Raw genomic sequence first — 20,828 nt, 5'->3', positions numbered from 1 at the left:
CTTTTTACTCTTGGGTAACATTTTTGTGAATGAAACTTGCGGAAGCGGACCAGGAGGCCTTATATAGCAATTTGATTATGCAAGTGATCACCCCTCACAAATGCGGACCTACTCATGAAAAGGTGGCATTTATCAAGTTGAAAACACGCAATGTTGTAGTTACAAGTTAAGAGAGTTCATTTAATCTGACCTGGAACTTTCATTCAAGCAAAGTTCATAGAAAACTTTGCTTGAATTCACATTCATCTGCTGAAAGGAAACTTTCTCTGTGCTCACTGTAAAGCAAAGTTCATAGAAAAGTTCGTAGAAAAGTTTGGGATAGAGGTTTAGGATAAAAATACAAAATTGTTCTTGCATGAGTCCCAATGTCCCGGTTACTCGCTACAAACAGCTTTTATTGGAAAGTCTGTCATTTTCAGTGAGGAAATAGTCCCAATGAAAACTGGTAACAGTGTGTGGTGTTGATTATCCAGTGTGACAGGGGGAAAAGAGATGTAGATTTTTTTTAAATGTCATTTTTCAAAGATATCTCAGAACCTGGACAAAATAAACCAAAACTGTCTGCATGGCAAGATACCATTAGATGAGAAAATATGTCCTTTTGTAATTTGGATGATTAAAGTCTCTAACAAAGTAGATTTAGAGCTGAAGAATTACACGACTTTTATACACAAAACACTTGCCAAACACACTCGTCTGGGATCAAGAGGAGTGTGTATCGACTGGAAAAGTCTGAGAGCATCTGGAGTATCAGGTTGTGAATGCCAGATCTGGAAATGCAGAAGTAAGAAGAGGCTTAAAGTCCCAGTTTCACTCAAAAAAATGCTTTGCTTAAAGATCACTGTGATGTTTGAGCTTCACTGTACAGAATGATATATGTGCAGAGTTTGACACTCCAAAGCTTTTTTCACATTCATCTGCTGAAAGGAAACTTTCTCTGTGCTCACTGTAAATCTAAGTTAAAGGTGTGTACCAATGAGCATGATTTGTGCATCACAACTAGTTTGGAGCCAACCGGTCCAGTATGCAACTTACACAAATGTGATGTGGAAACTTGAAGCCTCCAGACATAATTTTAAGAAACATAGTTTTGAAGTAAAAAATCTTTGAATATTCACAGATTCTGGATTTTTAATGAGGGAGAAGAAGTAGATGTCATTTTAAGAATTTCTAACAAGGTAATTGATTTTTTTTTGTGGAAAAACCGTATCACACATAAATTATCGAAGTACAGTAGTTTTATTTGTCTGGAAACATGTCTAGAGGAGATCATTAAGTATGGAACAGAGACACAAAATGTGTCTTCATGACACATATTTTGCAGTGTTTGTAGTAGGCATAAGCTTGAAAATGTTTGGGGTAATTGTCCTCAAACTAGTGGAGATTTATAGGTGAAATCAGGGTGAGCAGATGGCCTTAATGTTTCTAACCCAAAGTCTATATAACCTAAATCTACATAGTAGGATAATGCCTGCAGCTCTACTCTCACCAGCCTGATTGTTGCTTGTACCATCTTATGTTCCCCATACCATCAATCCTGGGAGGGATATCACATGGATACCACTATATTCTTTAATTCATTAAGGTCTGTTCTGTATTAAACCTCTGGGCCTTCCTGTCTCATTTCATCAGCCCCACACCACTGAAGCTAATGATGTGAACACAGCACACATAACAGCACTGTCGGAGACAGCTGGGGAATCAGAAACTAGAAAGCTTTCAGTCAAAACATGGTGGGAAGGCTAAACAAAATGTCAGCAATTAGAAAAAAATCTAATACTGTTACAACAGTGCAGAAATACTTTCAACAAAAGCATTATGTGTCTCATTTGAGTGTCTGGAATGTACAATGTGCCCTGGGTATGTTTTCATATGCATGTAGGTGTTATTCTAAGCAGATTTCAGCGAGAAGGTGCACCGCTGCTGAAAAACCATTTGGAACCAGCGATGGAAAAGATAGAAATTGGAAACAGATTATGAGCAAGTCTGGTCCGAGCAGCTCGTTCAAAGCCAGCAGACACAGAAATGGGTATTTCTTTGTAGATGTAGCGTCTGGTGTATTGCAGCAGAGAGGCGTCATTGATTTGTTCATTCACTATCATTCTACATGGTGCCATGTTCGAAACTTTAGTGTTTCATCCTCCTTCTGAATTCTCCTGTCCTTACAGAGGTGGTTTATGACTGAAGAAATATGAAGATGGTCTATTCTATGGTATGAGGAGAAAGGCTCTCTGCCTCTGAATGGACCCGAGGGAGATTGGAAGATGGCTTTCATCTGTCACACTCCAAATAGTGACAGTAACTATTCTATTCTCAGCAGAAAAAAGAAAGAATCATGGCACTGCCCTGTTCATCTCTTTGAAGGTGTGATAGAGGATCTCTGAATGGGCGTGGGAGTAATGACATGAAACTTAAGGATGATCAAACTGTGAATATAAAATACTGGGGAGAAAAGTTAACAAAAATAACATTTTAGATCCCAGGTATGGCTGTTTCATATTCAAATACCTGTAGAGATAAGTTTTAAAAAAGTATATCAAAAATCCCCAGCCCTCCTTGATCATCTGTATCTTTTTCCCTTTCAGCCTGTCATGTCACAAGCGTCTGAGCTTGGCTGTATTTCTGCAGGAAGTGGCAGTGGGTCAAGACTGTGTATGCATGAACATGGGCATGAACAAGACAAGGACGCATGGGAACATCTTTTTAAATGTATTTATTGATCGACAGAACAGATCCAACGACAGACTACAACAGAAGAACGATGCTGAGAGACATTCAGTGGAAAAATGGTAAAAAAAAAAAAAAAAAAAAGAATAGACATTTTTTTTTTAAATGGGTCTTATCAAAGTGGCTCCCCAAACATAATGACATGGTGAGACAGGTCAATTGACAGTTTGCTAAGCCCTGCCCTCCTTGGTTACTGTCAAGCTTTCTGTTCTTGCACAGCATATATGCAGTTTATAATGATAACTGGCAGATTTACTGTTTAAAACTTATATTTATTTTGGAAACAATGATTTCAGACAGAAGTAGACACAATCAGGCTCTTTATAGCGTTAGCTTCGTGAGCTGGTTGGAAAAGTTGTCTCCGCCTGACTTTTAATGTTTCCAGCTGACTTTTTTTAAGACAAGAATCCTGTGAAAAGGGTCTTAAATATGCATAAATATGTCCTAGACAAAAAGTCAGCTTCCTCACCAGTTGACGTGTGACAAGGAAAAATGTAAAATGAGACTCATTTCATTCTAACACAAACTTGTCTGGCTGCTTAGCTTATAGACAGTCGGGAAAGACAATACTTCCCTCTGTTCAAACAATATGTTTCACTTTTAACGTTACAGGAGGTTTTTAGGTTGAGAACTAGCCATTGTGTTTGGCAAACACTACCTCAGACAATAAGTTTGGTTGGGGTTTCTGGACTGTAAATTTCCCCAAATCCAAGAAAGAACCAGACAGAGCTGCTAACGTTAGCTTAAATTCTGATAGCGTAAAGGATTGGCTGCCTCACAGTAGGGAAACACTACACAGTGGAACTACTAGTCACACATGGGTCTTTTAAAAAAATGTATCCTGTAACCACAAAAACTAACGTAACCTAGTTAATGATATGCTGCTTGGCCTTTGAAGTAAAGCTCATTTACTAATGTAGGTAGTAAGCTAGTTAGCCGGACATGCTAATAATTGCGGCTCACATGAGAACACACTTTAATTCGTTCCTTACACTTTTGTTCTTGTGGTTTGGAAAGGCCAAAATAAAAGAAACCACCCTTCATACCGCCTGAAACTTGACAGCTAGTTATGGTTGCTAAGCTATGATTGGACAATTGCAGATCGGGGTGCAGGTTTTAGCAGACAGTCAATTTTGACAATGAGTGAGCTGAAAAGGGGGTGCTGAGATGTCACACACATACAGTACACACATTAAATGTCATCACACCTACATATAAATGATCCAACAAATACAAAATGGCAAATAAAAGTGGCAAGAAAAGATGTTCGCAAGCGATGTTACAATGTTATCTCTGAATATGGATGATCCACTGGCCTCCCAGCTGCAAGAGACAGTGCAAGTAAACACCCATTAATCTTCCTGTGTGTCTCAGCTATATGTTTTCACCTTTTTCATCTGGGCCAAGGCGACAGCTTGACCCCCGCTGACCTTCAACAAGCCCTTCTCAGCTGCATCACTGTGCTGCGCTAATAACCATCACCAGGATAAATGGTCCGTAACCTAAGAGGGGCCATTATAAGCAGTGCACCGTAAGGACTCGGGTTAAATGAAAATGTATTACATCGGCTCCCATTGTAATCACTCAAGTTTTGAGCCAATGACAGCAGGAGGTGGAGGAGGAGGGCTGGCAAAAATAGCACCGTAGAATAACAGCCCTGGTCAGAGTAGGTCAGTTTAGCACCAAATGTTTTAGCATGGCAGTCTCTGAGGCTGCTGGGCCTACAGGGTTAGTCCAGGCTCCAGTTGTGAGGTTGACATGCTCACACACACACATTCTACCAAGCATGCACATGATCAAGATGCAGAAAGAGATTCACTTATTATAAGCCAGACAGAGACTGAGACACACACACACACACACACACACACACACACACACACACACACACACACACACACACACACACACACCCGGCAGGCAAAGCAACATGGGGTTTGTGGACTGACTTATAACTTCTTTAACACCCACACTGCACTCTACTCAGTGCACTGCTTGTGTCACTGCTAGAGGACTGGTACATACAGTACATCTGTAGGAAACATAAGGGAGAACACAAATAGGCACTCAAAGTCTGTACTTACAGGGATGGAGAGAGAACAGACAATGAGTAAGAGCCTCAAGAAAAAGCACCAATCTAAACACAGCTGAGCATATAATGCCTTTGTCTAAAAGCAGAGAGGCAATTTCACCATTGAACAGTCCTGTGATGAGAACCAATGAAGTGTTATCCCTAAGAGTGTAATTTCATCACACACACAAACACACACACACACACAATGACCACAGTCAGTAAACTGGCACACCCTCACCCTCTTTGTTGTCAGTAACTGTATGTCGAATGTGTCCCAGCAAAGCCAGAATAAACACCAGTTTCTCATTCAATCTGCAATAAATACCAGCGCTGCACCACAGGGATCGTACATCTGAAGCCCTGATTTTTGTATTGTGCCACCCAAAAATATGGCAGCACACAATAACAGTGGACTGCAGGGCTCTTGGTCCCAGATCAACACATGTACAGTTTTCTCTGCATCAAAAGCAACTTTTTAAATTTTCCTTTACTGCTGCAGGCTGAGTTACAGAGTTCACTGCTGTTTGAGCCAATATCTTCATTTATGTCAGCCCTCTGTCTGCACAGTTCTTTTCTACTGTAGGTGGAAGGACACACTGGTTCCAGCCATGTTTTAAGTTTCTAAATACAAATCTAACCTTTAATTAAAGCTGCACAAGGTAAGATATATTTTTTAGCCATGCTAGCATCCTGTCAGTTTCCCTCAGAATGATTTGTAATAATTTTGGTGATCATTTAACTTTAAATGTAGTGCCATCTTCAGGCCAAAATCTTAATTTAATACTTTAGTTTATACTCTAACACCTGCAAAACTGATGTCAATCCCATCAGCCTCAGCTGTACTTAGTGTTTAGCGATAAATTAATAAATGTTAGTGAGTGATGTGCACGATTTCAAAGTGCAGCTTCATCTTCATGAATGTGTTCAAACAAAAGTGAGTATCACACTGCTGCAGGGTGCACATCATCTAAAAGTTAGAGACAACAAACAACCTTGCAATCAAACACTCCGCAAAATCAGAGACGGGGAACACATAACGCGTACACAAAAAGCGTGGATCTGTGTTGCACATACACACTTTACATACAGTACAAAAGATGAGCAGAGAGTTAGAAGGCAGCTCTTAATCATATATTGATCAATTTATTCATTCGGTCAGGACACGTTCCTCTGTTGTCCCAAAGTCTTACACAAAGAAGTCATTGTGAGATGTCCAATTTGTTTTGACCAGAAAACAGGAAAGAAAGAAAAAAAAAAAAAACAGTATGTGATCATGAAAACAGACACACATTCGAAGACTGCTCGCCACAACAGCGAGGACACTAAATGTTCGCTAACGGTTGGTTTGTTGGTGCATTTGAGGCCAATTGGAATCGCAAATCACCCATAAGATTCCCCACTAATTTCCCAAATGTACCATTTAAATCTTTTTAAGGTATTTCTCTTTTAGATTTAATTGTACCTGGAGGTAGGGGGGAGGAGGGGGCTTGGGGTACACTGAAAATGTACAAAAATAAATGCAAACAGTATTTTCAAGAGAAAACTTCCTCCTCAGCTGTTGAGGGGTCCAAAGCCACGTTGAGCAGAACCAGTTGGGTGTACAGTAAATGCTTGCATGCATGTTGACACAGGCACTGATCTTGACTTGGTGTCTCACTTTGTGGGTCCTCAGTCAGGAGACAAGAGCATTCTGGGAACTGTGAGCTCTCTCAAACAAGGCAGTCAACAGGATTTTTTTTTTTTTTTTTTTTAAATGGTCTGTCCATTCACAAATACCATACAGTGACCATTTCAGATGCACACTTTAACTCTTCTTCAATTTAAAGGTCACATATTATGCTAAATGCACTTTTTCACGTCTTTTCAACGTAAATATGTGTCCCTGGTGTGTCTACAGACCCCCAAACTATGAAGGGAAAGACTATGAGAAAAGACCATCCTCTCTCTTTTTCTCCTGCTCCATCTTTCAATAAATGTGTGTGCAAACACACCGTTAAGATTTGGCTCCCTTTATGACGTCATAAAGGGATCTGTTGAACATTGACCTCCCCCCAGCAGACTGACAGTCGGTTGGTTGTAGGAACCAACACAACAGACTGGAAAACTGTTGTATGTGTTTGCAATGGATTGATACTGTCTGTTTGCGACCTGACCTCAAACTTGGTTTGCCATGTTTTATATTGTTTTACTGTTTATTTAACAGGTTAGTCTGTTGAACTTGGTGTTATCATGTTGCGCAGCTAATATGGTTAGCGATGTTGGACTAATGTTGTGATACTGAGGGACGGTTAAGAAAAACTGTGAACATTAATCCTCATTTGAAGCCAACTAAATGACAACAGTAGTAGGTTGGATGGTGTTAACTATCTTTTCATGTTGCTTTTTGTGGAACTTGCAGTGCTAGCTCAGCTAGCTTTGTTGTTAAATAGCCCCTTCTGCACCGTGATCCTCGCTGGTTTGTGTGTGTTGCTGCTGTAGTTTAATGTAAATGTACATGATAGACGTGCCATGAAGACAACAATACACGTGTGAAAAAGAAATCGTCAAACTGCATGAATTCCTTTGCTCAGCAATGTTGTGTAACCTTTATTAGCACCTAGCAGCTAACTTGCTCAGACCATGAAGCTGTAGTGGCCCACTCGGCAGTGTGTGTAAAGTCAAACTGAGGCTAAGACGACCATTCTGGTCCACGGATACACTTAGCGTTACTATAATACTAGTATTAGTGGCGCTACTGCACCTCCGTTGCAGTTCCAGTATGTATATGAATACTGTTAACAGTCCCCGGTCTCTCCAGTTGCGGTCATATAATCTTGCATTGTGTCACAGCTGGAAAGTCACAGCCAGTTCCGGAGTTGGGCGTGGGGAGCAGCAGCTCATTTGCATTTAAAGCTACAGACACAGAAACAGCCCATGGAGAACAGGACTGAAACAGAGGGGTATAGAGGGATGCTAGAATGCGTAATCTCAGTGGTGTTTTCAGCACAAAAGCCATGTTTTGGGGGACGTCAGAGACCTATGTTAACTTGTTGAAAAGAAGTATAATATGTGACCTTTAAGGGGAATATGGGCCAAAAAAATTACAATCCAATAATAAGACTCTCAAGCTCTTAATTAGCCTGATTTCTGTCGTAGGGAAATGATAAAAGTAAGTTAGACAGTAACAAATATCTTAACACAAAAATAGTGGCTTTACTCCATAACCTTCCAACGTACAATACATTACTCTCAATACAGGCTGACCCTACTGTTTATTCTGTCCAAGAATAGCTCAGCAAGCCAGTGCTGAGAATTCTGGGTAATGTAATAAAATCCAGAAATACCAATCACAATAAGCTTTCAATGAGCATCTTTTACAAACAAACAAAAGCGGTATACAAATAATATTAAAAAAAAACAACACCAAGTACAGCAAAACCAAGCACAAGTAGTATGATCTATAATTAAGGCGAGTTAAAATATTGCAGAATAATTTGGCCCCTGTGTCTCAAACAGACTGCCACAACAGTCAGAGCTCCCCGACTCTTAATCGCTGCAAGGATCCAGAGAAGGGAAGAAAAGATGAACTGAAGACAAAATGAGAAAATAAAAGCTACAAGAAAAAGAAAAAAAAAAGCGATCCTCTTTGGAGAGAAATTGATTTTATTTGGTTTAGTTTGGTCTCTTCCTCAGGAGCGTGTTAAAGGGAACTGTGAGGACCTTAAATTAAAAAATGAAAGAAAAAGAAAAAAAAAAGAACACAGAAAAGGGAGAGAAGATTGTTAATGTGATTAACTTGTGTTTATCTGAGACGGTTTTTCTTTTGAGCGCAATGTGAAGCGAGAGGGGGGGGGTGGGGGCACCGAGATCAGAAAATATAAAATTGTTGTTGTATCAACACCTGATATGACAGATGACAATGCAGTGCCCTGTGTGAAGAGTGCGTGTCCCCCTGAAAGTGAGTCCTCCCCCTGATTAAGAGCAGTCGGGCAAAGACAGACAGAGGAAGAGGAGAGGAAGTAAAGTTTCTGAGATACAAAGAGATGCCGACCCTCCTGATTTTTTTTTTTGACTGGGACTGAAGGTCATTTTAGGCAAAGATCCCCCCACAAACTGTCCCTCTGCTCCCCCCTGTTAGTGAAAAAGGCTGGGAGTTAGCAGAGTCAACTTGAAGTCCCAGAGTCGTGCCTTGTGTATGAGGGTCTGCCGACGGACTGTCTGGCTGTTTCTGCGGGTCTGAACGAACATCAGACTGCCCAAAAGGAGGAGGCGTGGCTGTGTGTTTTTACTAAAGATGTCCACTGCATCACTCTCTCCTCCCTGAAAGTGGGGGCTGTCATCCTGTTTTCACCAGTCTCTTCTCCCACCCATCGCCACACCCTCTCTCCCATGTTTCAGACCCATTCCTGCATGGAGCGTTTGCAGTACAGTATGTGGCGCGGCGTACCCTTCCTCTTGAACTGCACCACGGTGTAGACCAGCACCAGCAGGCACAGCGCGAGCACACAGGGGATGACAATGGCGATGGCCTTCACCGTGTTTGCCTCGTTGTCCAGCTCGATCACCACGTCCGTGTTGCCGTCGTCGGTCGGCGGGCGGGCAGGGTCCATGGGCTTCAGGTCGCAGCCCATGAAGTCCTTGAGGATGGACCGCGGGTAGCCCGGCTCCACGCGGAGGAACTGGTTGTTGAACTTCCAGTACTCCTTCCCCTTGTAGAAGTAGGTGAAACCTGAGGTAGGGAAACAAACCTGTGAGTTCATTGTGATCTGTAGTTTTTTTTAAAGAGTAACTGAACAACAGCCCTGTCTGGCTCTGTTGCCCCTGTTACCACACTCAGCGGTGATGTCACAGTGTACTGACCACACCCTGGAGTACACTTGCACATCACTGGGTGAGAATTTAAATCATGGGAATTGAGCAGAAAAAAGATTTTCACAGGGTGTTAGTTAACCTTAAAATGAAAAGAAAAAGTAGTAAATACAATCAGTTCAAAGAAAGCTGTCACTTTCTCTAAAATCCCTCTTTAACATAAACTGAAGAAAATGATGACACTTTACTCCAAGTGATGTAAAGGTCACAAGTTCACCAAGTGTCTGATGGGCTAAATATATAAATATCTTAGCACTAGATCCATTTTCAGCTAATTTGCTCCTTTTTATGCAGGTTTCTTTTTCATGCATGGTGTGTCCAAACTGTCCAAAATACAATCCAATAGTATCTGATGAACACCTCAAAACACACCAAAAATCACTTGATTGACTTTATTTGGCAAGCAGCGTGTCTGTGTTTGAGGTTGTTAACATGTCTGCCAAGCAGGGCTGAGTTCAGCTCACTTTCAATTCAGGCAGAGTATTTTCTGTCTAATTAAAATACTGAACAAACTTTGCCTTGAGACAGCTGCCTCGCCTATCATGAGGAAAAATAATACCGATTGAACTGAAATCAACCTGCCAGTATGGTAAAACAAGTGCGCCTCAAATAGTTCAAATATTGAAACAATTTCAGAAATAGTCTCTGGGGCTCTGCCATTGTTTCAGTTGCAGCTCTATTGTTCAGCTGAGATGTCTCTGACTGTCCCTGAAGACTAATTATATCTGGTCATAAAAGACACAACACACCCAACCAGGAGCCAAACCCCACAGCTAATATCACACAACAGCACAACAAATATAATCGAGAAACAAGCCGCTGTGGTGCTTTTCAAATCACAAGTGTGTCAGTTTTTTTTACGAGAACATGTGGGCAACGGTCCTGGTGTCACACAAATTAATTCGTCTACTTACACAGTGAGTCAGTGTTCATTTTTGATTCCCTCCCCAAGAGGAAAAGTGAGGTATATTTCACATGGGGACATTTGTCCTTCTGTGTTTGATTGTGAAGAGAGCAATGAAAACGGTGAGAGAAGCAAAGACACAAAGTAAATGTTTCTTTTCTTTCTGTTTATCAATTCAGCACATACACACCCATTTCAGCAAACATTTGGAAGACGAATAATTGTTGAAAAGTTTGAAAAATGGTGTAAAAAGTGCTGAGATGACCACTGTTCCACTATATCTGGTTGTGAAACTGTTGTGTATATTTGGAGTGAAACTAAACTTTGCTGCCTCCTGCAAGTTACTGTCCCTGAAATGTTTTCTGGAAAAATATATGCCATGTAAACATGATCCTGGCTGATGTCTCAGGCTCTCCTCTTCCTCACTGGCCCAATTTACAGAGATTAATTGAGTGTTCATAAGAAGTAACTCTAATTAACTTCAAATTCAATCTGTAATTTATATCCAATATACTGTAGGTTTTCCATGTCTGTAAAAAACTACAGCAAGTGCTTTGTGTTTAGCAAACTCAGAGGTCATCTGATAGAAGCAAACCCCATTAAAATTTCTATCTGTGTAATAATTTGTTATTTTCTGTGTTTATGATGAGGTTTTTGGGCTGCGTGCCTGTACAACCAACATCATGACAACTAATTTAGTGGAGCAGTAGAAAAATCAGAGAAATCCTTTAAGAAGTAGTTCGACATTTTGGGAATTACACTTATTGGCCGTCTCGCTGAGAGTTACATGAGAAGATCGATACCAATCTCGTTTCTGTAAGACACAAAGGGTGATTAGCGTAGCCAAATAATTACCTTGGCATCCAAATAGGAGGAAGGGGGAAACAGCTAGCATGGCACATTGTATCTCTGATGTTTTATCGTTTGGAAGGAAGTCATATGTTGTAACTATTTTTTGGTAAACAAGACCAGTGACCTCCCAGTCTTGTCATCATAACAGTATGTAACTCTCTCTAAAACCACAAAATGTTGTTTTTACATTTCTATTTTTTGTACAGATTAAATAAATGTGACAAAACATGTTTATTTGCAAGTTAGAGGTGAGTCAGGCTAGTTGTTTCTCCCTGCTTCCAGTCTTTATGCTAAGCTAAGCTAACTGCCTCTTGGCTCTAGCTCCATATTCAACATCGACATGAGAGTGGTATTGATGTTGAGAGTGAATAAGTGTATTTCTCAAAATGATTAATTACTCCTTTAACCTTGAGTTATTTGGAGAAACAAATAAAAATGAATAATTAAGTATGAATAAAGCTTATGAGACACAAACTGTAAACAGAGTTAAACAAGTTCTTTGCTCCATGAGGAGGCGCAGCGTTGGTCCTCACAACCTGACCAGTCCGAGCAGCATGTTACTGTTTAGGCAACCAAGCTACTCTTATTTTGAGCTCAGCTGAGTATTGTGATTAGCTGAAGAAATATAACCACTCTTTGGACTTTTTTCTTTCCAACCTGGCAGCAGCTTCTGCCGCAATTTTCTCCTACATTTAAAACAAATGATGTGAAAAACAGAAAGATCCAGATGAAGCAACAGATAGAACACAAACATTCAGCACTGTGACAAATGTGAATATTAATATGGAGAGAGAAAGGGGAGATGGGGGGGATGAGAGGTGAGACAGGCTGAGCTGTTGTGGGTTAGAGCCAGGTCTACATCACTATGGGCGCCAGGTTATGTTTTAAAATGGGGGAGCAAACTTGGAAAGATACATAATTGGTGGGGGGGGGGGGGTCTGGTGGTCATAATTTAAAACAAATTTCCTGTATTTCTATATCACCTAATCTCTTGGATTAAGTCAAGAACAGCCACCTGCACTAGTCTAGATTAGTTAAATTGAGGGTGCTATGAAAACCAAGAATGCATTAAGAACAAACAGGGTTTTCCCTGCATTTTTTTGAGACAAAGGTGGCAAAGACTGGAGAACGTGCGTGGTGCGGCGTACACAGTTTATGCGTGCACCAGAGTGTTGTGTGCTTAAGTGAAAAAAATCATGACTTAACAGACAAAAGTGTCCATAGGGATTTAAATTTTATACCGAGATGGAACAAAAAGATGAAAAATAAAGGTTGTGACAGATGACAGTGTTTATTTTGTAGGCCTGGGACAATATGCTTATCTCCCAATTTGATACTATCACGATACTTGGGTGCTGATTCAACTCAGAATTGATTCTCAATTCAAATCTGATTCTCGATTGAATGAACTGAAAAGGAGGCACTATTTTCAGTCTCTTGCTCCAGTAAGGGAGAATGGTGCATACTAGCCTGAAAACTTATTATTGGGAATTGCAAGAAAGTGTCAGGGAAAAATAAACAGCAAGCAAGCTAATGTTAGGTGGGTGGAATGTTAAAGTTAGGCAATGTTTACTCACAAATCGATTCAGCATTTTGGAGACAGTACAATCCCAATTTCCCCCTAATTTAAAGTTTATCTGGAGTCAGTGGGCCGAGCAGGTTCATTCAACATGCGCTAGCGTGTCTTTTCCTATGTTCTATTTTATATCAATGATCGCAGTTAAGCTAAGTGGCAGGTTTCTCACCGTTGTAAACAGTCAGAGTTCTGTGTGGATTGACAGACTGTGATTGACAGCCAAAGCATGCTGTGGCAAACAATCAGTGAGGGGTTTGACTGAACTGACTCAAAGGGTGGTCTGAAACTGTGTGATTTTTTTATTACTTGTTTTTGTCAGTTGCTGAAAATAGTAAAATAATCATAGATATAGGCTGCTTAAATGTAATCGCCTGATTGTGGGGACTGTATGATGATAAGATTATTTTTAAAAAGACAAAAAGTGGGGTAGCAAAGCCATAACTTTGCTCCCCCTAAATGAATAATAGGATGCATTTGCTCCACTTGCTCCATTGTTCAGGGCCTATAGACATCACCCTGGGGCCCCTACTCTGAAACGTGCTGCTTCACACACACTATTGACAGCAGCAGCAAACTCAATTACGCCTGGTTATCTGGGTCAATGTTATGAGCGTGCCACTTGACACACTGTCTCTGCAAACAGCAAGCCCGCCAAATAAATGCAGACTGACACACAAAGTAGCGGAAATACATGTGATGCATATGAGCACCCATCATCCCTTGGATATCAATCCACCCTTCATGGTCCGATTGATGCCCGCTCCACCTGGCCTCACCGGCAAAAACGCCCGGCTACGGATCTGGCAGCCGATCCTCAGCACAGATGGCCTGAGCGTTCAACACCACCTGGCCTGCTTTTTCCAACTTGGGTGCTGCCAAGCCCACCTGGCATCATACATCCAATTGGGAAAGGTTTTCTCCTCTTCACGCTATCTGACAGGCCAATGGCTGAGCTCTTTGAACGAGATAAATCCCGCCTCCCCACCCTTGGCGAAGGCCGACTGGCTTAAACCGGAATGAGCACCCAGCGGTGGTCTTGTCCTTTCTGCTTTCCACAATCCTGCTCCAACTGGGTCTTATGGCACACTGAGCTTGATGGACTGATTATGGAACACTGGGCTTGTGAAACATTTCAAAAACCAAAAACAAAGGCATTTCTGGGCAAGTTGACCTCTTTTCATATTTCATTTGCAATATACAAATACTTTCTATCAGTCTATTTCCCCTGATACTGCATGTATGGAAGTGTGCCACCCGCTAAGACACAGTATAATAACTGGGGCAAATTTCAATCAATGCTAGCCTGGTTTACCTCGTGCACAATGTGTGCCAGTGACCAGCTGAAATCAATGCTGCCTGGCACATCAACCATGCTGTTATTGCCAAATCAGAGTATTGGGCAGGACAAATCGTACCATTGGCTTTGTCGACGAAGGCTCCCTGTGGCGAGTCAGGCACACCTCTCCACACTGTGATGGGCTTGGGATAGCCAGGGTCCATAGTTCTCATTTCCTCATTGTAGCGCCAGTACCTAAACAGGAACAAATGATGAACCACAGGAAGACAAAGCAGGAACCACATGTCTATGAATGCAGGAGTAAATTGGGTAAAATTGACAGCACATGGTATTTTATGCTCATATCTAGTATCTTAACACCACGTCAGATTGAGGGTTTCCAGTACATGAGTGAACTCGAATGTAACTGAATACATGTGTTTTAACAGGAATTGAAAACCTATAGGAGGACAATATCATATCTATATTAAAAAACTATAACTTTGTCAAACATTTACCCTGAAACCCCTTCCACATTGGTGACTTGGGATATATAGAAATAAGAAATTTAAAGGGTCAACCTACTGATTTTACACATAAGGGCATTTAATAAGGGAGGTCTAATGAAAATTGCATTATGGGAATTGTGGGATCTAGCGTTTTTGAAGCTTGATCCCATAATAGGTACTAAAAGTACCTCTTCTATCTTTAATCTGTCTCTTGCGAGTTCCCCAACTTTATGAAAGTGCAATACTAAATTGTGAATCATATGCTTTGGCCGTCGCAGTCACTGTCTGCGAGACAGTGCTTTCCACATCCTTAATTAAATGAGTTTGTAGAGTTCTCCCAGTAATGTTCAAAAGACTAGAATCTATGTCAATGAGCACTGAAGCTGTTCTGGAGGCTGACACACCATCTTACTGAGTCTTTCACAGTCTTTTTTCCTTTAATTTGTCACACATTTTTATACTGGTGTTGACCCTGCACAACATCCATCATCAAAGTCATGGTTGATAACAGAGTTCTGCTCAGCCTGCAGTCAAAGCTTACAGTTTAACTTGTACCACAGCAAAAGCTTGTCACTTTTGGGACAGAAATGAGATGTTAATGGTGAACTACAGCAACACTTTAATATGTTTGTGAGAACTGAGCTGTCCACCATTTTTTAAGATTGATTAGGCTACAGAAAATCAACTTTGTAGGTTTTTGGAATAATGTCATCCACTACAGGTTAACTGTTTAAAAAAGGTTCCTTATCATTTATGGAAATAGTGTTCCTCCTCCATCCAGACTTACCTGTCGCCTTTAAAGAAGTAGGTCTTGGCCACATCCTCCCACCACACAGCGGTCTCAATGCTCTGGGCTGGCATGCCGTGACCAAACTGGGTGATGTCCTTGGGGTATCCTGACTGCAACACGGTGTCCTTAAACACCCAGAACTGCTTCCCTGCATACCAAGAAAGAGGGGAAGACGACGTTAAAGAAGGGAAGACAAGTAACAGCAGGGATGACCCTCCAGGAGCAACACATGAGAAGGCCAGATTTACATGGACAGATTCAAGTAACTAAGTAAGTCAATTTTATTTATAAAGCGACTTTTGAAACAAGAGTTAAGGTACTGTATAATAAAAACATTAGAGAAAATAAAAATATATAGAAAGTTAGATTCAGTAAAAAACTGAAAATACCAAGAAAAAGACATTAAAACTGCACAGAAGGCAAAGACACATTACAGAACAAAGTGCTTACGAAACAAGCCTTGCAACAAACATCAGGCAATAACCTTTTGCCTTGTATTACTGTTTTTGATGTTGATTTTTCTCTAATTTAAAACAGGACATGGTGAGAAGTTCTCCTTGCCCTTGCTTTGAGGTACTGTGGGAACTTTCAGTGCTAGAAGACTGAACCAATACAAACATTACAACCTTTTCAACTAAGTTTAAAAGCACAATCCTGGACACTAGAGAGTTAGGGAGGGAATATTTATGACACTGTTGTTGAAAACAATGTAATATGTTCTTTTTTTTCGTTTTTAAATCATATAGATTTTGTAACTTTTCTCTGCCTGTTCCTCTCGACCTTTCTTTCACCAGTCAAACCACCTTCCTGTGGAGTAATTAGGTTAAACAGCACGATTTTGACACAATGTGACCCCAGGAAGTGCTTTTCTTCGTCACTAGTGGAGGTGTAGGGTGGACCAGGAGGAAGTGGGGGTGGGAGTGGAGTGTTGCAAGAGAGAGAGAAAAAGAGGAAAGAGGTAGAATGACGAAGGTAGAGAAGGATATAACGCAAGATATCGAATAGTTTGTCCTATCTATGCTGACTCATACAGTGACACTTTTTTTTTAAAACTCCATCATCCCTTTTCACACTATTTCATTTGACTGATCATCGTAATGGGGGTGAGAATTTGTGAGTTTTTACAGATTAAGGGAACTAGCAGAACAGAAATTTTCAAGTACAAGAAAATTGATATATGTGACAAGTTCACATAAGTATTAACACTACACTGCTGTGGTGGAGGGATGGAGATTTATTGATGGAAAGGAGGAAGGAACAGTAGGACATGGTGTTGGCTGAATGCAGCTCTGAAGGAGAGACCTGTAGTGACCTCTTTTTGGAAAGGAAACTCCTTTTATTTCACCTCTTTCTCTTACAGCGCTCAGCTCATTCTGGGTCACACTTCCTCTTGCCTAGACACACAGAACACACCACACCCTGAGATTAATAAGGTCACACATACCCAAAAACAATTAGTCCAACTCCATTACAAATTCAAAAAAGCGTCCTCAAAGTATTACTCTTTCTCTCTCCATCTTACAAAAAAAAAAAAAAAAGGGATTCTCCTTTCTTTTTTTCCTTCTTTTTATTTATTTTTTAAAATCAGAGTCGTCTTGCATAGCCCTCCACATGAAAGTCTGGCTTCATCTTCAGAGCTGTGAGGGCTGCTTTGATGTAGTGGCGTCTTCAGCATCTGCTGCAGTGTAACGACTAATCCCCTGCGTGCCCTCAGCAGTGTATGAGGAGTGTTGTATAGGATGAAGATTTGTTCCAAATAGAGACTCCTCCTCCTTACACGGGCCACACACAAACACATATACTGCCAAATGAAAGACACATGTGCATGTACGCAATGAAATGATTATGAACACGTGTCATACGCACACAAACCAGAGTTCCTGAGGTAAAAATCACTTGACTATTGCATGGTTTTGATTCTGTGACCTAAAATGTTTTGTTAAAAACCCCCTCCAAGTAAAATCAAGTTTTTAATCTTGTCAACATGGCCATGTGGTGTTTTTCATATGCTACAAGACAAATCAGGAGTGAAATAAGCAGTCTAGGGAGGATGCAGTGAATCGAGGACAGTCTCAAACACTGTCAGGCAGGATTTCCTACGTCACAAATATAGGGAACCGATCATATATAATTAAAGATAATTATATGCAGAATCTACCTCCTCAGGTTTTTTCACCGACAGCTGATTCGGATCTGCACGGAAGAGTAGAAACTCGGTGAGTTGAAAAGCCGAATACGACATATTGCTGTTTAGCCAAGTTTCCGTCAGGAGAAAAACACAACAGTTCCTCATCTTCCGATGAACGCTCAGTGTCTCAGATCAGATCCATTTTGTTATCCAGTGAGTGAACGTTGAGTAGAAAAAGCGATGGAATGGCTAGCCTGGTCGCGTTAGCTTTTAGCTTGGCTAACAGACCAGCGTGAGGGGTTTAGCAAATGGTGATTTGTGAACAAGATATGAGCGGGGCATGTAACAGTTGAAAAATACACTTTGTCAAATGTCAGTGTTCTCTGGAGGATAACTTATGTAATGGAGACACTTAATCTAAATGACCAAACATAATTTGGGAATTTTTGTACATAAATTTCTTATTTAATCACCCAGTGAACACACCAATATTGATATATCTGTAACATGCCAATACTGGTTGGCCCAGCTGATGTATCAGGCTAGCTCTAATCTAAAATAACACATTCTCAGACAGGCCTGCATGAGGTAAATGAAGCAAGTAGCTCTGTCTGTCCCCTGACACAAAAAGCACCAATCAGCTCTGATTGGATCCTGCCTCCCAGGAGGAAAATGCATATTGACGTATAGACCCTGCTGCATGTGTTAGGTGTCTGTGTGTATCTTTGTTACTGCCAACATTTAATTTGATTAATTTGATTTGAATTCATGCAACTTCTAACCTCACACTGTGATTTTGGCTAATCAAGTAGTTATACTTTCATATTCACATCTTGCCAAGTGCAGCCTTAAACAATGAAATTCAAACACCTGCCTGCGTGCTCTGAATGGTGTTTCTGTGAAGACATTTAGTCTGATTAGAAAAGCTGACAAAAGGCTTGATTCTACTTTTGCATATAATTTTCAAATGGTGAGCTGACTGCACATTCTTGACTTACACATCCAATATCTCAGAAGAATGGAAACCGGGAAACACTGACTAAATATTGGCAGAAGGCTGCGCTGTAGGAATCAACAACACATGCTGAATTTACTTCTAATGTATACCAGTGGTGTCTGCTTACTGACCTGCTCTGTGACGCCTTAGCAGCACTATGCTAATCAGTGTCTCATCCATGACTTCAGCGCAAACTAGATACTAAATGCTCCATCTGTGTATTTATTTAAGGAGAAATCATCACACAACGAGCTGTTAGAGGATATCTAAAACGGCTGGTGAGACAATGACCTGGAGTGCTGCATTTTGTTTTCTGACCGACTTTCTTCCTACGTTTTTATTCCAAATGGGGACGGACAGAGTGAGGACTTCTGGGAAATCAGCTGTGCGTATTCAAATGAGAAACAGCATTCTCTTAGTAAAATTCTTCTAAATCTGTGTGCAATCCTGCTGCCTGCGAAGACAGCAGAACTTTGAGAGCTTGTGGCGCACACGGGACCTGTAGTCTGCATTTCCAGGAACTGTTTGTTGCTGAAAATAGAAATGGGTTTGAGTGAAGATTTGTAGTTTTTATCCCAGCAGACTTTCATGGCTTACCTACATTTCCTTTCATCCCCCCCCCCCCCCCCCCCCCCCCCCTCCCACCTCCCCTCACACTTTCTCTGGAGTGCATGCAAATATGAGTTTACAGCTCTGCTATGTTTATTTTCTGTTTCTTTTAAGACAAGGCTTCAGACATAATTAGCTTTAAATCTTTGTGTTTTGGGGCAGACTTAATCTAGATTTAAACATGTAGATAAATCTCTTCAGAAAGGTAGAAAAATCAAAATAAGGGCTCATCAAACAGTTGCTCCACCGACAAGTTGAAGAACTAAAAAATATTACCATCAGCACCACTAAACTTAACACCAGCATTATTAAAAGTCAAAGCTGGTGGATTATGGTGGATTTTCCAACCAAGTGAGCAAAACATTGCTTTAATCTTCCACAGATTTACATTGAACTCACACACACAGATAAGATCAAGGGAGTTGTTTGACTGAGCATGATAACATGTGGCAATGAGTAAAGATAAAAACCCTGTGTTTGTTTCTGAGTGCATATAGAAAACGCATGCAGAATACTAAAAAGGCATGTGCATACAGTTTATAGAAAAAGACAACATGACAGCTGTTTAAACAGAACATACCTAAAGTAAGAATTCCTTTGGTTGAATAATACATGGAGGTAGATCACATGGGAAGGTAATGTAAACCAGGATGGTACAGACACAATATTTAGATTGGAGGAGGATGAATCAAACAGCTTTACGCAGCAGAGTGATGATGACAGTGAAGATGGCAGTGAAGCATGTGACCTTACCTTTGAAGAAGACAAACTTGCCCTCACTGTTCTCGTACACTGCATCTATCTTGGGTGGCAGACCCCTCCAGAAAACACTGATGAGCATGGGGTACCCCGGCATTACAGAGTTATCTCTCACTCGCCAAAACCAGTGGTCCTGAAAAACAGCGAAAACACAGTAAAGGTCAAACATTTCTCCAGCTTACAAACTGGTAGGTTTCATATACATTAAGTGTGGGAGACAGACAGATGTTTTACATTGAAAAGATGCTGTGCGCTGCTCTTTATTGGAGGGCTCTCCACCGATTTTACACATGAAGTTCAGTTTATTCATCACAAGGAGTACCAGCCAGCCTCTGAAAAGAGTCGTATAACATCTTCTGCGGCTCTGGAGGGAGCTTTTCAAAGTTAGAAAAAACAATAACTCAATAATTTCATCAGGTTCTTTAATTTGTAACATTAAGTTTACATCACAAATTGGAGGTGTAGAGTTTGAAAGACGTGGGCATCTTGGAGGCAGGGGTGTAGGTCTAATAAAAGATGCTAGTGAGTTCCACTGGGAAATGTACCATAGTGTTTTTGAAGTTTGACCCAGACCCGGGACTAAAAGTTGGGATCACTCGGCCTCTGCTAATTCGACTTTTTAAATCTGTCACTTATGAGTCCGCCCTACTTCATGAACGTGCAGTACTAAATCACTGGAGAAGCCTTTTAACCAGACGTACATTTGCTGAACCAACTAGTTAGTGCTCATCTTTGAGGCATTCTCTCATGTAAAACATAAAAAAACTTCTCATAATGCT

General features: G+C 40.8%; 1 protein-coding gene across 2 annotated transcripts in view; it reads right to left on the bottom strand.

Annotated features, from left to right (window-relative positions):
* Positions 1–5,918: 5,918 nt before the first annotated feature.
* Positions 5,919–20,828, bottom strand: part of LOC122972422 (matrix metalloproteinase-16-like) — an 86,044-nt gene continuing 71,134 nt past the window's right edge. For both annotated transcript variants that reach the window (XM_044339519.1, XM_044339520.1), the window contains 4 exons: positions 20,044–20,182; positions 15,554–15,704; positions 14,397–14,512; positions 5,919–9,509 (listed from right to left, as the gene is read on the bottom strand). In XM_044339519.1, the coding sequence (XP_044195454.1) occupies positions 9,175–9,509; positions 14,397–14,512; positions 15,554–15,704; positions 20,044–20,182 (741 nt within the window). In that variant the 3' untranslated portion in view covers positions 5,919–9,174. The remainder of the gene's footprint in view (positions 9,510–14,396; positions 14,513–15,553; positions 15,705–20,043; positions 20,183–20,828) is intronic.

Source organism: Thunnus albacares, chromosome 21, assembly GCF_914725855.1.
Source record: "Thunnus albacares chromosome 21, fThuAlb1.1, whole genome shotgun sequence".
NCBI lineage: Eukaryota > Metazoa > Chordata > Actinopteri > Scombriformes > Scombridae > Thunnus > Thunnus albacares.
This window is presented reverse-complemented; position numbering and strand designations above follow the sequence as displayed.